Below are 15,938 nucleotides of genomic sequence, written 5' to 3' on the forward strand. Positions count from 1 at the left end.
GAGACCCGTAGTAAGCCTGAAACACTAAAAATTTATTATCTCAATATAATTTTAAACATTCAGCCCATATTATTATGAAAGATAAACCTCAATATTTTATTATTTCTCGGCCCAAGTTTATCTTCTACAGCATTCTATAGTTCGAGCCGAATTTACAATACATCACATTCTAATATGGGCTTACAGAATTATTTTGTCTATGTTAATTTACAGCTAAATATATGTAAATTCTACAACTGCGGAGTCACTACTTCTTTGGTATACATAGCTTTTTATACGCATAATTACATAGTGAAATAATTATAGAACCAGGAAAATTTTCCTATTGCCCTGCGCCGAAGAAACATAGCCTAAACTGGATTAAAGAAAAACTTACTTCCTGGAAAAATAAACAAGACATGTGAGTTTTCTAAGAAGTAATACTTATTGCACAACACATGCATTCACACAAATGTATAAATATATCAATCTAGTCATCCGACTAGTTATGTGCTCACGCGACCAATCACACAAATGGCATATCACCAGCACTCACAAGTAATGTCACCTTCAATTAAACAAGCAAGTGGAAATTAGTCAGTGGCGCCACCTGAAACCCCAACGAGCCGTCCTCACACATGGCTCGCCCTCTCATACATGTGCACCAGGGAGCCGATCCCCCATACGGCCAACTGGTCTAATCCTCACTGACCAGTCCTCTCATTATTTTTCCATTCTCTCTTCTCTTTTCCATATTAACAGGAGGCAACTCGGTGGTCTCCATCCAATCTAGATCATCAAGTGCTCACAACAGGAGGCCACCCTGCGGGCTACAATCAAATCTAGATTATCAGGTGCGCAACTACAAGAAGCCATCCTGTGAATTTCCATATAATGTATATCATCAGGTGCACAAGGGGGCGCCGATCTCCCATTTTCCCGGCCGACGGTCAAGTATCATATCATAACCGGATCCATATCACAGACCGTCCTCACAAACCCATGGTGGTCCACTTCATCCCAATTCCACACAAACAAAGCACAACATATCACAACGCAATTAATCAAGTATTGCAATTAAATGCAAACATATTAATCAATTAAACATCGTAACGCAATGCACAATTAGGCATCCAAAATCAAATGCAAATAAATAAGTAATAGTGTTAACAACAAACAATAATAAATCAACAAATAATAATAATGATAAACAATAACAATGAAAATGAATAAATAAATATTCGAATACTTAAATGAATAACAATGATAATAAATAATTAATCAGAGTACTTTATTTATAGAATTTATTTAAATAAACTTATTAATTATATTGTTAATTAAAACTAATCTAAGTTCTATCGAAATTTCGGCAGCATCTCCCCTAAAAGTGGGATTATCTACCTGCTTAAATATCAGCAATATTATATCCATCAACCATTACACACACAGCCCATCCATCGGGCAATCAAATAATTTAATTTCCCTTCCTCCTTCAGAAACAACAATGTCAACATTCAACTAATAATTCAAACATGTTCCATTCATATTTCAATCATTCCTGCTTCACATCAATATAATTAGCCACTTTAGCTAAATACCGAATAAATGAAATCGTTTATACATACATATACAAGCAAATCTTATACTGTTAAGTTAGTTAATTTCATATAATTCTTATTCCAAATACATATACCTTTAATAATCTTATGCAATTATAATTCATAAACTCTTTTATTTTCTTGATTATTAACAAGGATCTCATAATTGAATTTAATGATCTACGAATCATCTTCCTCACCATACATGATCATAGCTAACAAACCCATTTTAATCGTCTATCAAATAAAAATAAGCATTTATATATCAACCAATACAGAAACTTGGAAAATATACTCACTTATATATTTTTGTTGTTCTAAAACAATGCAAGAACTAAGGTCATTGCTGCCAAAATACAAAAATTCATAGCTCTTCTATACTAAAATCATAGATTACACAACAACTAACCCACCTTGCAAAAATTGAACTTACAACCTCATTCTTAGCTTTGATTAGTCAAAATTTATAAGGATCAATTTCATAACAGCTGTCAATTCGCAAAGGAATTAAGTTTTTCTATCTTAAAATCATGGATCACACCAACTAACTAAGTCCACGCAAGAATTAGATTTACAACCTTAATTGTACCATGTCAAACCAAAAAAAAAAAAAAAAAATCAATAGAAATAATTGAAGATAGCTGCTGCCAACCTAAGCAAATCAAGGTTTCTCGATCAAAATCCATATTATAAACACTAGTTAACTCATTTACCAACAAAACTTAACTTATCATGTCAAATGCCTCATATCAAGCAGAAATTTTTAAGCAAATAGCTAGGTTGGCTGCTACCCTATCACAATCATTCTAAGTTCTTTCATAGGACCTACCATACACACCCTAACTTACACATTTCCTTGAAAAATGCAGTTATAGTGTCAATTAATAGTCAAAAATCAGATTTTTCCCAACTTCCAGTCGTGTGACTAGTGTTTCAGGAACCTAGCATTTCTCATTCATGATTCTAACAACCCTTTCTTCAAATGAGCTATTGAATAAGCTAAATAATTGAAGGAAAAGGGATCATATAGAGCTCACCAAGGTTTTGAATGCGACTTTACCCACTACGCTGTGATCGCAGTTTCTTGGTTCGCTGCGCCAGCCGGAACGGGAAGGAGAGAGTGAAGAAGAGAGATCGAATCTTCTTCCTCGACAATACTGAATCGACGCCGCTGGAAAATCAGGCAGGAGGAGGCTCGACGCGAACTTCCGATCGAAGGATGTCGCGGTTCTCCTGCACCTCCTACGTACACCAGAGACGAAAGAGAGAAGGGAAGGGAAGCCGGGACCCGCTGCGACGTGGAGGCGATGGCGAGGAGGCGCGGCGTTGGTCTTCGATTGTCGGAAGAAGAGGAGGAGGAAGAGGAGGTCGCGCGCTGGTGCTGGCGCAAGGAAGAAGAAGGAAAAAAAAAGAAAAAAAAAAAAGAAAAGAAAAGAAGAAAAAGAAAAAAAAAAAAAAAAAAAAAGGAAAAGAAAGAAAAAAATCTTTGAGCTTCTAGACCCTTCCGGTTCGATTCGAACCGGTTTGGTCTAATTTCAATGATTCGGCTCGACTTGCTTGGTTTTCGAGTTTTCAAATTGGTTTATGGGTCCAGTTTAGCAATAATAAAATACTAGCTGGTATGATTTCATTGGTTGAAATAAAAAAAATTAGTTTTTAAATGAAAATTCTACGAAATTAAATTTTCGGGTCGTTTCAATCTTCCCCCCTTATAAAAATTCGTCCTCGAATTTTCGAGATGAGCAAGAAATAGGAATGCAACTAGAAAAGAAAGCATGTAAGGATATTTAACAAACAAATTATCATTTGATTGACATCCACGAATAAATGAATGAAAGGTTTCATTATAACTCAAAATGTATTCGTTCAACCATCTATTACATTTATTGTCACTTGATTAAAACTCACAGGAAACTTAAGTCTATTACTATAACCTCGAATTTCTATTGCCAACAATCCTATTTAGTGCCACTTGGCTGAAATTTACGAGAAACTTAAGCCTATTGTCTAATTCTCCAATTACTATCTTCAGACAGCTACTGAAATCTCTTTAGAAAATCTTTCTTTGAATAAAACTTTTACAATAAAACGAGAATTATCAAGAAGATGCATAATATATGTCATATATATTTCTCAAAATTATATAATTTCCTTTGAAAATTTAAATTTTCACTAAGCATTCCTTCATGAAAACCCAACATATAGTTTACAAACACAAAACGACTGAAATTTAATTTACTTCTAATATCAAGATTTAACTCGTTCAATTTACATATATTATTATTAAAACTTTTCTTTAATCAAAAATTCAAAAACTTATTACTTTAATTCAAAACTTTAAGAAAAAAAAAAAAAAAAAAAAAAAAAAATTTGTCTGCGACTTCCGTTGTCTATTATATCATAGGGCACTTCGAAATAACTGTCTGTTAATCCTCGTTAATCGTGATTTATCTAATCACCAACATTTCAATCTAAAACTTACTACTTACCCTTTCATCTAATACACATCAATACTAATATCTTCTATGAAAATCTCTTAAGTCCTAACCTAAGGCCATCTTAACACCCAAATATCACACCAAACCAATCTCATTAGTTTCTTATCGCCTAATGCATATATACTAATAACTTCTCACTTTTCTGTCCATATCATAGACTAGAATTTTCTAATCTATAGTCTTAACATTTAATTAAATGTCTTAATTAGCCATACGTCTACCTATCACTAACTTGAGTCAACTGTATATTTAACTTACCTATCTCATTTGTCCTTAATCAATCAATATTCTCCTATTCAAGTCGAGTAAGGTATTTATAAATTCCTCAAATTTTTTTTTTTCTACCACTAACTCCTAATATATATATTACAATTTGTCAACTATTATGTCTTACCCTTAAACTATCCAAGTTCATTTCTATTGTTATCTTTCTTACTTACACATTAAACAATCCTATACTCCAAATTTAGTAGCAACTCAACTTCTGTACCCAAAATTGCCTACCTGACCATTCCAACATTCGTGTTTCTATCTTGACTGCGAACTACCTACTTACCTATAGCATTGTTATCATTATCATTACCACCCCTTTATCTTATCCCACCGGCCCTGTGATATAAATAGACAATTTTTCAAAAATAATTTTTCTATATAAATAATTAATTTTCAATTTATTTATCATAACACAATTTGAATTCAAAATAAAAATGGGGTTTTAAATTTAAATATCAATATCAAGTAAATAAAACAATAAAAAGAAATTCTAAAGAAATTCAGTAGCCGAACTGAATACTAAAATACCGATTTCTTCACCCCAAATTCATCAATCCACCATACAATTAGAAAACCTACTTATTCTCTACACTATCCTGTTCACTGATAGGAATAGAGTTCACATGAAAAGTAGTGTACTGGGTGATCAGGCCAATCCACTACCATCAGGTATTACTCTATTCCCTAGCTTAAGGGTTGATAATTGCTTTAGCCCCTACAGGTATTGTGATGGGTTCATCCTACTATCCATTACTTTCACTCTAATCCTCAATTAGTTCTTCTATAGTTTACGGATCTTCACAATAAGTGTGGGTTTTCCCACCTCATAGGGTCTGGTGCGTCCACCATCCCTAGAGAGGGAAATCACAAAGTTTCCTTCCTTATGTTGGTTACGGCCGATCCCAACATAAAGAAATTTCCTATACTCCGCAGTTGTGTCCTAAAACCCTAACCTAAGCTCTGATACCAACTTTGTCACGACCCGATTCCATGGGCCGGACCGGCACTAGGGCCCAGGTAAGCTTAAGGCCCCCGAGACCCGTAGTAAGCCTGAAACACTAAAAATTTATTATCTCAATATAATTTTAAACATTCAGCCCATATTATTATGAAAGATAAACCTCAATATTTTATTATTTCTCGGCCCAAGTTTATCTTCTACAGCATTCTATAGTTCGAGCCGAATTTACAATACATCACATTCTAATATGGGCTTACAGAATTATTTTGTCTATGTTAATTTACAGCTAAATATATGTAAATTCTACAACTGCGGAGTCACTACTTCTTTGGTATACATAGCTTTTTATACGCATAATTACATAGTGAAATAATTATAGAACCAGGAAAATTTTCCTATTGCCCTGCGCCGAAGAAACATAGCCTAAACTGGATTAAAGAAAAACTTACTTCCTGGAAAAATAAACAAGACATGTGAGTTTTCTAAGAAGTAATACTTATTGCACAACACATGCATTCACACAAATGTATAAATATATCAATCTAGTCATCCGACTAGTTATGTGCTCACGCGACCAATCACACAAATGGCATATCACCAGCACTCACAAGTAATGTCACCTTCAATTAAACAAGCAAGTGGAAATTAGTCAGTGGCGCCACCTGAAACCCCAACGAGCCGTCCTCACACATGGCTCGCCCTCTCATACATGTGCACCAGGGAGCCGATCCCCCATACGGCCAACTGGTCTAATCCTCACTGACCAGTCCTCTCATTATTTTTCCATTCTCTCTTCTCTTTTCCATATTAACAGGAGGCAACTCGGTGGTCTCCATCCAATCTAGATCATCAAGTGCTCACAACAGGAGGCCACCCTGCGGGCTACAATCAAATCTAGATTATCAGGTGCGCAACTACAAGAAGCCATCCTGTGAATTTCCATATAATGTATATCATCAGGTGCACAAGGGGGCGCCGATCTCCCATTTTCCCGGCCGACGGTCAAGTATCATATCATAACCGGATCCATATCACAGACCGTCCTCACAAACCCATGGTGGTCCACTTCATCCCAATTCCACACAAACAAAGCACAACATATCACAACGCAATTAATCAAGTATTGCAATTAAATGCAAACATATTAATCAATTAAACATCGTAACGCAATGCACAATTAGGCATCCAAAATCAAATGCAAATAAATAAGTAATAGTGTTAACAACAAACAATAATAAATCAACAAATAATAATAATGATAAACAATAACAATGAAAATGAATAAATAAATATTCGAATACTTAAATGAATAACAATGATAATAAATAATTAATCAGAGTACTTTATTTATAGAATTTATTTAAATAAACTTATTAATTATATTGTTAATTAAAACTAATCTAAGTTCTATCGAAATTTCGGCAGCATCTCCCCTAAAAGTGGGATTATCTACCTGCTTAAATATCAGCAATATTATATCCATCAACCATTACACACACAGCCCATCCATCGGGCAATCAAATAATTTAATTTCCCTTCCTCCTTCAGAAACAACAATGTCAACATTCAACTAATAATTCAAACATGTTCCATTCATATTTCAATCATTCCTGCTTCACATCAATATAATTAGCCACTTTAGCTAAATACCGAATAAATGAAATCGTTTATACATACATATACAAGCAAATCTTATACTGTTAAGTTAGTTAATTTCATATAATTCTTATTCCAAATACATATACCTTTAATAATCTTATGCAATTATAATTCATAAACTCTTTTATTTTCTTGATTATTAACAAGGATCTCATAATTGAATTTAATGATCTACGAATCATCTTCCTCACCATACATGATCATAGCTAACAAACCCATTTTAATCGTCTATCAAATAAAAATAAGCATTTATATATCAACCAATACAGAAACTTGGAAAATATACTCACTTATATATTTTTGTTGTTCTAAAACAATGCAAGAACTAAGGTCATTGCTGCCAAAATACAAAAATTCATAGCTCTTCTATACTAAAATCATAGATTACACAACAACTAACCCACCTTGCAAAAATTGAACTTACAACCTCATTCTTAGCTTTGATTAGTCAAAATTTATAAGGATCAATTTCATAACAGCTGTCAATTCGCAAAGGAATTAAGTTTTTCTATCTTAAAATCATGGATCACACCAACTAACTAAGTCCACGCAAGAATTAGATTTACAACCTTAATTGTACCATGTCAAACCAAAAAAAAAAAAAAAAAAAATCAATAGAAATAATTGAAGATAGCTGCTGCCAACCTAAGCAAATCAAGGTTTCTCGATCAAAATCCATATTATAAACACTAGTTAACTCATTTACCAACAAAACTTAACTTATCATGTCAAATGCCTCATATCAAGCAGAAATTTTTAAGCAAATAGCTAGGTTGGCTGCTACCCTATCACAATCATTCTAAGTTCTTTCATAGGACCTACCATACACACCCTAACTTACACATTTCCTTGAAAAATGCAGTTATAGTGTCAATTAATAGTCAAAAATCAGATTTTTCCCAACTTCCAGTCGTGTGACTAGTGTTTCAGGAACCTAGCATTTCTCATTCATGATTCTAACAACCCTTTCTTCAAATGAGCTATTGAATAAGCTAAATAATTGAAGGAAAAGGGATCATATAGAGCTCACCAAGGTTTTGAATGCGACTTTACCCACTACGCTGTGATCGCAGTTTCTTGGTTCGCTGCGCCAGCCGGAACGGGAAGGAGAGAGTGAAGAAGAGAGATCGAATCTTCTTCCTCGACAATACTGAATCGACGCCGCTGGAAAATCAGGCAGGAGGAGGCTCGACGCGAACTTCCGATCGAAGGATGTCGCGGTTCTCCTGCACCTCCTACGTACACCAGAGACGAAAGAGAGAAGGGAAGGGAAGCCGGGACCCGCTGCGACGTGGAGGCGATGGCGAGGAGGCGCGGCGTTGGTCTTCGATTGTCGGAAGAAGAGGAGGAGGAAGAGGAGGTCGCGCGCTGGTGCTGGCGCAAGGAAGAAGAAGGAAAAAAAAAGAAAAAAAAAAAAGAAAAGAAAAGAAGAAAAAGAAAAAAAAAAAAAAAAAAGGAAAAGAAAGAAAAAAATCTTTGAGCTTCTAGACCCTTCCGGTTCGATTCGAACCGGTTTGGTCTAATTTCAATGATTCGGCTCGACTTGCTTGGTTTTCGAGTTTTCAAATTGGTTTATGGGTCCAGTTTAGCAATAATAAAATACTAGCTGGTATGATTTCATTGGTTGAAATAAAAAAAAATTAGTTTTTAAATGAAAATTCTACGAAATTAAATTTTCGGGTCGTTTCAGCTCACCTTAATTTTTAATTTTAAAATTTAATTTAATTATTTTGGAAAAAAAAAAGACAACTATTAATTTAATTATATCAGTAATATATTCATTCAAAATAAAGTTTTTTTTTTTCAACTATGTAAAAATCAAAGTGCTCTCCCTACTCTGCACCTGCACAGAGAACCATGGCTTCAACGACGGTAAAATCAATTAGCAGTGATTATGATGATAATCAAGATTACGATCGTTTAGAAGAGGCGAAACGATTCGACGACTCTAAACTCGGAGTCAAAGGCCTGATCGACTCGGGCCTCACCTCAATTCCCCGTATCTTTATCCACCCGTCCGATGCATTAGCCAACCTCAAACCCGTTCTCCGTCCTCGATCCGAAGTCATACCTACCATTGACCTCTCCGGCTTTAATTCCGACAGGAGACCCGCGATTGTGGAAAAGCTTTCCCGTGCTTCTCGGGAGCTTGGATTTTTTCAGATTGTGAATCATGGAGTGCCGGTGGAGGTTATGGACCGCGCAATTAGTGGAATCAAGGCGTTTCACGAGCAGCCATCAGAGATCAAGAAGCAGTGGTATCGGCGAGATGGGGGAACCGGCGTATCCTTCATCTCTAACATCGACTTGTTTCGAGCTAAAGCTGCTAGTTGGAGGTCTGTCCGCCTTAATTTGAATCAAATTTATACTTTAGATGTATTATTTTCAGTTGGTAAATGCCTCAATAGCTCGATACATCTAAAGTAAATTTTTAGATTATGACGTCACGGTATTACAAATTATAAATATTAGGAGTTGCAAATGGATTCTATTTTAAACTTTATTGTTAAGAATTGATTTGCAGAATTTTTTTTTTTATCTAAATTTTTTAGATCAAATGAATTTCACCATTCATTTATTTGATGAAATTGATCTTCATGTGTGTTTGTAGGGATACACTTCAGGTGATGTTAGGTCCTAGCTTACCAGAACTAGAGAAAATCCCAGAGATATGCAGGAATGAGGTGATTGAGTGGAATAAACAGGCTACAAATGTAGCAGAAATGTTGATGGAATTGTTAAGCGAAGGGCTGGGATTGGATGCGGGAAGATTGAAGAAGATGTCATGTTTGGAAGGCAAGACAATGGTGGCACACTATTATCCACATTGCCCACAACCTGATCTTACTTTTGGGATTACATCACATACAGATCCTGGGGTTTTGACAGTGTTGCTCCAAGACCATATCGGAGGTTTACAGGTTAAGCATGGTGATGAATGGATTGATGTTAAACCTGTTCCAGGAGCTCTTGTTATTAACATTGGAGATATATTTCAGGTAAAGATGATTGGTGAATGCTTGTTTGTCTTTTACGATGGGAAAACTTAACAGCCATAAGATGTCCTCTGTTTTTGTTTTAGTACTATTTAATCATATCTTACACTGTTTTTTTTAAGCTTTGATGTTTCTCTGTCCTTCAGATCCTATCCAATGATGAATACAAAAGTGTAGATCATAGAGTATTGGCTAATCCCTCACCAGATCCACGGGTTTCTATCGCTGTTTTCTTCAACCCTAGTAAGAGAGACTGTTTGTATGGACCGATCCCAGAGCTAATATCACCGGAAAAACCAGCTTTATACAGGCAATTCACGCTCACAGACTATATGAGGAGGTTCTTCTCAAAAGATTTGGAAGACAAGACCTTGACAAATTTCTACAGGCTTTGACTCTAAGGTAAAACTTGAAAATTTACTGTGGAATAATGTATTCGTACTATATTACTTTGTAATATTTATATATCTATACACACACATATGAAATTGCTAAATGTTCAAGCAATTATTCAAGATAGTAACTAGCTGTTTAATATGATGTCTTTTTTATTATGTAGCAGTATGCCATAGATAGCAGTGGCAGTTTATATATATTTTTATATATATAATAAAAAAATAACATTGTTAATGCCATTATCTTGGCTGTATTTTATGCCAATATTTTTTTTCTTTTTATTTGTTTTCTACAAAACGTACATTCGTTGAACCATTACGAAAGCATCTTTAATTTTTTTTTTTTTTTTTAAATAATTAGCTTCAGAAATTGTTACTGCCATTGGCAGTTTGGTGCCTGGTCCTCACATTACTTTGATAAATAATTTTAAGATTACATCAAATTTGTAAGTAGTTTTGTTAGATGAGATCTGAAAATAGTTTTGAAAATAGCAAAATGCATAAATCCAAATATTAACCAATTATTTTATTCCCTGATAAACGTATGCATTCTTTATAAAAAGTTACATATTATAAATAGATATATGCATTTGGTACTAAAACGTTCCAAAACTAATTAATCTATTAAACATGTTTGAATTCTTGAATTAAATTTATATTGCATGAAAGTTTTTGAATAAAATCGCTAATGTGAGTCTCGTATAGGATGAAATCATTGACTAACATAATTATAAGCTTCTGCTAAGATATATAATAATCCAATATTTCTTTTTGGCTTATTGAGTATGTTTGCGGCATTCTTATTATAATATATTTATAAGATTGGTATTTTTCCCTTTGAAAGAAAAAATTGGGTATTTACAAGACTTTGTTAGATTAATTACTATAGGCTATGACTCAAAAAAGTACAATATTTCAACTACATTACTACGCAATAAAATTTTCTCAACGAGACGATAATTCGCAAGTACAAAAATGCTTGTTTGAATGCTTCTTCTGTAAACTTGTTGTAAAGGAACTTCAAAGAATTTCTGACTGAAGCTGTTACCTTTTCTTATGCAAAGAAACTGACTATCAAACGTGTTGTAGATTTTTCATTTTTGACATTTTTATATCCAATCTTATGCACAGAAAAGGATTTTTATGGAACCTGCAATACATGGGTAAGTGCCAATTCCTATCACAATTTCTCATCTTACAAAACAAAATTTTGTCCGATCACTAGTCCGGAATTTCTCAGCTGTCGTTGTAGAACTTTGTTATTCCATTTCTTTTCCGTTCCCAAACCATTCAGACATGTCTTCATCATCAGTTGCTTCAAGGTACTTGCATCTCTGGGTATCAGTGAACCTAAATTCTTCATCACTTTCATTTGTTCTTGTACTAGTTTTATTCTTCTCTAACATCTCTATCTTCCATCTCTCTCTCTTTTCTGCATTTTGCGACAAGCTGCTTTTACCTCCCACGATGGGGAAATTCACAAATCTAGAGTCCTCATTCTGATTATCTTCTCTTTCTTCCTCCACAAATCTCCACATCTCTACACGTCTTCTTTGATTTCTTCTTTCTGGTCCCATGGATTTATCACCATTGGCTTCATTTTCATCATGAACAAACCTTGATCTCCTTTGGTTGGGATAGCCTGCATTATCATGTTCAGGCTGAGTAGAAGTGATGTTTGTAGCATTTAATGCCTTTGGCCGTCTGTGATCACATTTCAAGCACACCATGTTTCTTCTGAAATTGATGTAATTGCACCTGTAAAATATAACACAGTTGCAGAATGAAACTATCTCAAGTGCTGATATCAAGATATTTCTAATGCATTAGGTATCTCACGATTCGCATTCCCACTCCCCAGGATTTAGCTGCCGCTTTGGAGGTTTCTCCTTGCACTGCAAACATCTTGTGTTCTTTGCAAAGTTCAAGAAATTGCATCTGCGAAAATTTAAGTCCTGATGAGATACCAAGCATCAAGTATTATATATCATCAAGAAATCAGAAAATCATTAATTACTTTTCACAAATCCAGTCTCCTTTTTTCAAGGGAAGATGATTTTGATCTTCGTGTAGTTGTTTCAATCTTTCTTGGAACAGACCATCACAGCGCAAACACCTAATATTTCTGGCAAAATTAAGGAAGTTGCACCTAACAGCAGAAAAATAGAAAAAAAAAATGATCAGCTCCCTGTAAACAAATAATATGACATAGATGGCCCCGTAGAATAGCAAGCAAATTACTTCGGGCAAAGCCAATCGCCTTGCTTCATTGGAACATTTGAGTGATTTTCCAGAGTTGCACCATATTTCAAGATCTTGCCGTCTTGAAGATCGGAGTCAAGTGGCTGGCTGCTGTAATCTACCATTTCTTTCATTAACATTCTAACCGAATCTTTAACAATTTTGTTTTGAACTGCCTTGTTTTCAACAAAAATAGAATCAAGTCCATATGTCAGTAGAATGCGCATGACATCTATAGTCCGCCCACCTTCATCTTCACGTGCCTTCACATATGCCCTTTCGCAATCTCCCCTCAATTTGCAGGAGCTGCAAACCTAAGAAGATGTTCACTCAAGTTAGATGTGATGGATGATCACTAATCTCTAAATTTGTGAATAAAACGAGTTCAGATGTAAGCTGTAACATTGTTGAAAAAAAAATGAAAAATCTTTCAAATTTAAGTCAACTGTTGAGTAAATGAGAAAAAAGGCTCAGCACGTACATTTCCTTCATCAATGCCTACATGTGCTCTTAGACGCTTCCCTGAGTTGACTACTTTCCTATCTATGCTTGGACAGCCGCATCCAACAATGACATGGATGTCTTTCCTTGACAAGAACCTGGAAGCAAAGGAAGCTGGTGTAAATATAAATCTAAAAGGAAAATCGCTAAAATTAGTAAAATTTAAGTAAACATATCTGATTCTGCAAACAAGAGATAGAACTATTTCTCTTGCAAACCTAAAATCAAACAGGTTGAGTGCATAATTAGAAAACACAATAGCTAGGAAACTGTGCGTACAGAAAATCAATATGAAAACAAAAATCAATGTAAATTAAAATAAAAACATGGAAACGCAAGACAAATTCAACCACAAAAAGAAAACAAAATCATATCGTCTAGACTATGTAAATTCAAATACAAAAACCGAACTCCAATTACCTTATAAGCCCAAATTGATCTCGTCCAAAATTCAGACACGCAGTTCTAATCCAGTTCTTTTCCTTGTTACCCAATTCTCCATTTAGAAATGGGTTTCCATTGATTTCGAAGTAGCTTCTCCTTATCAACAATTTCATTAAATTTACCCATTCAGGCCAAGGGTGTGAAATCTGAACCATCGATTCCTTTTCTTTAATGTATTCCCTTTGAACAGACAGTTCATTGGCTTTTGATGATGGTTGAGCTAAATGGTTTGTGGAGATTGAAGAATTGAGAGCCTCAACTTCATTGAAAACAAAATCTAGCTTTGAATTGGGACCTAGGGTTTCAGGGAAAGTGTGTAATTGTGAAATGGGTACAAAAAATTTGGGATTTTCATAGCAACTTTTGAGACTGGAACACAGATAAACAAGATGAGATCGAAATAATTTATGCATTCGATAATGGCTTTTGAAACTGGCGGGAAAATCAGGAGTTAACCGATATTTGGAAGTCTTCTTCGAGGTTTTAACGGTCAGATTTATAATTATATATCTAGGAATTTAGGAACTTGTTAGGAATAGGCCCACCATTTTCGATGTCTTATTTGGGCTTACATCCAAATCTACTTGTTATTCAAATTCACCATTTCTATCTAACATCATTTTTGCGGAAAGTGGATTTTCAAAAAGAGCAATTTTAAAAATATTGAATTATCATATTTTAGAAAGGAAGAAATTTTCTAAAGAAAAGTAAAATAATTATTTTTAATTATATTATGAAAATTAAAAAATATGTAACAAATTATATCTAATATTATAATTTGGCTCAATGTTATTTTCCTTTTAAACAAGATTAGTTTCATGCTAAAAAAGAGTATGAAGATTTTCCATAACTAAAATAAGAAAATTTTTTTTCCTTTCTGATTAAAAAAAAAGAAATATCAATAGAAAAGAAAAAAAAAGGAAGAATTGATTTTTTTTTTTTTTATTTTAAGGGATAATATGAGTCGTCGGTTATACAATGAGATATTTTATAAATTCGTCAAATTAGTCTATTATTATCCATATTCTTATAAAAAGTGAAAAATCAATTGCGTCGCAATTAATTGATTCTTTAAGAACGAAAATTTCTTTTTCTCCGACAGCCAAATAGGAAAATATTTTGCTGTCATCCAGAGGGATATTGATAAACTACAGGTGATTACTGATTATTAGTATTCAAAGCCGTTTTTTGATCTCAAATACCTAATATTTCATTTGATTTTTCACTATTTTGCTCATCATTTGACCCAGCAATTGTGAAAATTGTGATACTCCAAATCCCACTTCTTTTGTCGGAATTGATTTGTAAGCTTTAATGTTTAGCAACATGTACATTGAAGTCCACATCTATGGGTGGTCTCATGAGTTTCTAGTTTCTTCACGTCGCAGGTTTCTTTCTTATACCTGGTAAAACACAAGTAATATGCAGAGGCTGGCAGCTGCCATTTCTATATTTTTCTATCTGCACATTCATTTCTTGGCTTTCTATCTACGTTAATTAGTCCTAAATGAACAATTCTTCGTCACCAAACAAGCTAGTCAACTAAAGTCACCCTTTATGGTCAACCAAAGTCATCCACTCACAACAGACAAAATACATTAATCCATTTATTTCTTCTTTCTTCTGGTTCCAAACTTACTATTAAAAGGATAACCCCACGCACGCACAATAACTAGTCTTACGTACTAGGTCCATTTTGCATCTTTTGAAACTTTGATGAGCTTCATGAAAGTTGAAGCTATAACATAAGTTGGAGAAGGGGAAGCAGAGCAGGTATAGCAAACAAGGCGGGTCCAATTTGAATTGGTACCAAAAGAAACTAGAACAAGAATATATATGTTTACTACTAAGTTTATAATTATTATTTTTTTCCAAAAAGTAACTTACCAAAATTTTTAATAATAATTCACACAATAATATCAATTACAGTACTGCAAATTGCAACTTTTCTCTAAGTGGAGAATGACAAGACATCGAGTATATATATTGCATTGTGTAAAATTCAAGAAAGGCGAGTGATGCAGCTGCTTTCTGGGACACAATTACTTCCATTGGTGATCCTGAATTTAATTTTTCAATCCTTCATAATGATCAAGTTGTTGATTTTCTCTTTCGCCAACTTGTAAGTTATGCTTGTCACTTTCAAATTCTATACGAGTTTATCAACGACGTAACGCATATCTAATATATAAATTTTATATTTTATTATATAGGTAAGCGATTGCAGTTAACCTATATGATAACGTGGATCAATTTAGTTGATAAATACATGTGAATAGTATCATATTTTATTATATATGCGAATAATTGCAGTTAGATTCAATTGATGAATATACGTTAAAGTTAATTTTCAATGTCAAAATAAATTTTAGAAACAATAATTTTCAAATCAA

General features: G+C 34.0%; 2 protein-coding genes across 3 annotated transcripts; one reads left to right on the forward strand and one right to left on the reverse strand.

Moving 5' to 3' along the window:
* Nucleotides 1–8,754: 8,754 nt before the first annotated feature.
* Nucleotides 8,755–10,599, forward strand: LOC105634112 (1-aminocyclopropane-1-carboxylate oxidase homolog 4). Its single transcript, XM_012216903.4, has 3 exons — nucleotides 8,755–9,304; nucleotides 9,580–9,967; nucleotides 10,111–10,599. The coding sequence occupies exons 1-3, from the start codon at nucleotides 8,826–8,828 to the stop codon at nucleotides 10,357–10,359; spliced, it is 1,116 nt and encodes a 371-aa protein (XP_012072293.1). The 5' UTR covers nucleotides 8,755–8,825; the 3' UTR covers nucleotides 10,360–10,599.
* Nucleotides 10,600–11,327: 728 nt separating this feature from the next.
* On the reverse strand, nucleotides 11,328–14,079 carry LOC105634113 (uncharacterized). 2 transcript variants are annotated; one of them, XM_089716159.1, is made up of 6 exons: nucleotides 13,522–14,079; nucleotides 13,082–13,319; nucleotides 12,601–12,914; nucleotides 12,377–12,508; nucleotides 12,199–12,297; nucleotides 11,328–12,117 (listed from the first exon to the last, which is right to left on the reverse strand). In XM_089716159.1, the coding sequence occupies exons 1-6, from the start codon at nucleotides 13,956–13,958 to the stop codon at nucleotides 11,619–11,621; spliced, it is 1,719 nt and encodes a 572-aa protein (XP_089572285.1). In that variant the 5' UTR covers nucleotides 13,959–14,079; the 3' UTR covers nucleotides 11,328–11,618. The 2 variants fall into 2 exon arrangements, with proteins under 2 accessions (XP_089572285.1, XP_012072294.1); XM_012216904.4 differs by having other exon boundaries at nucleotides 13,082–13,199; nucleotides 13,522–14,072.
* Between the last annotated feature and the right edge of the window lie 1,859 nt (nucleotides 14,080–15,938).

This window comes from Jatropha curcas, chromosome 11 (genome assembly GCF_041381405.1).
Source record: "Jatropha curcas cultivar XTBG-Jc1 chromosome 11, XTBG_Jcur_1.0, whole genome shotgun sequence".
Taxonomy (NCBI): domain Eukaryota; kingdom Viridiplantae; phylum Streptophyta; class Magnoliopsida; order Malpighiales; family Euphorbiaceae; genus Jatropha; species Jatropha curcas.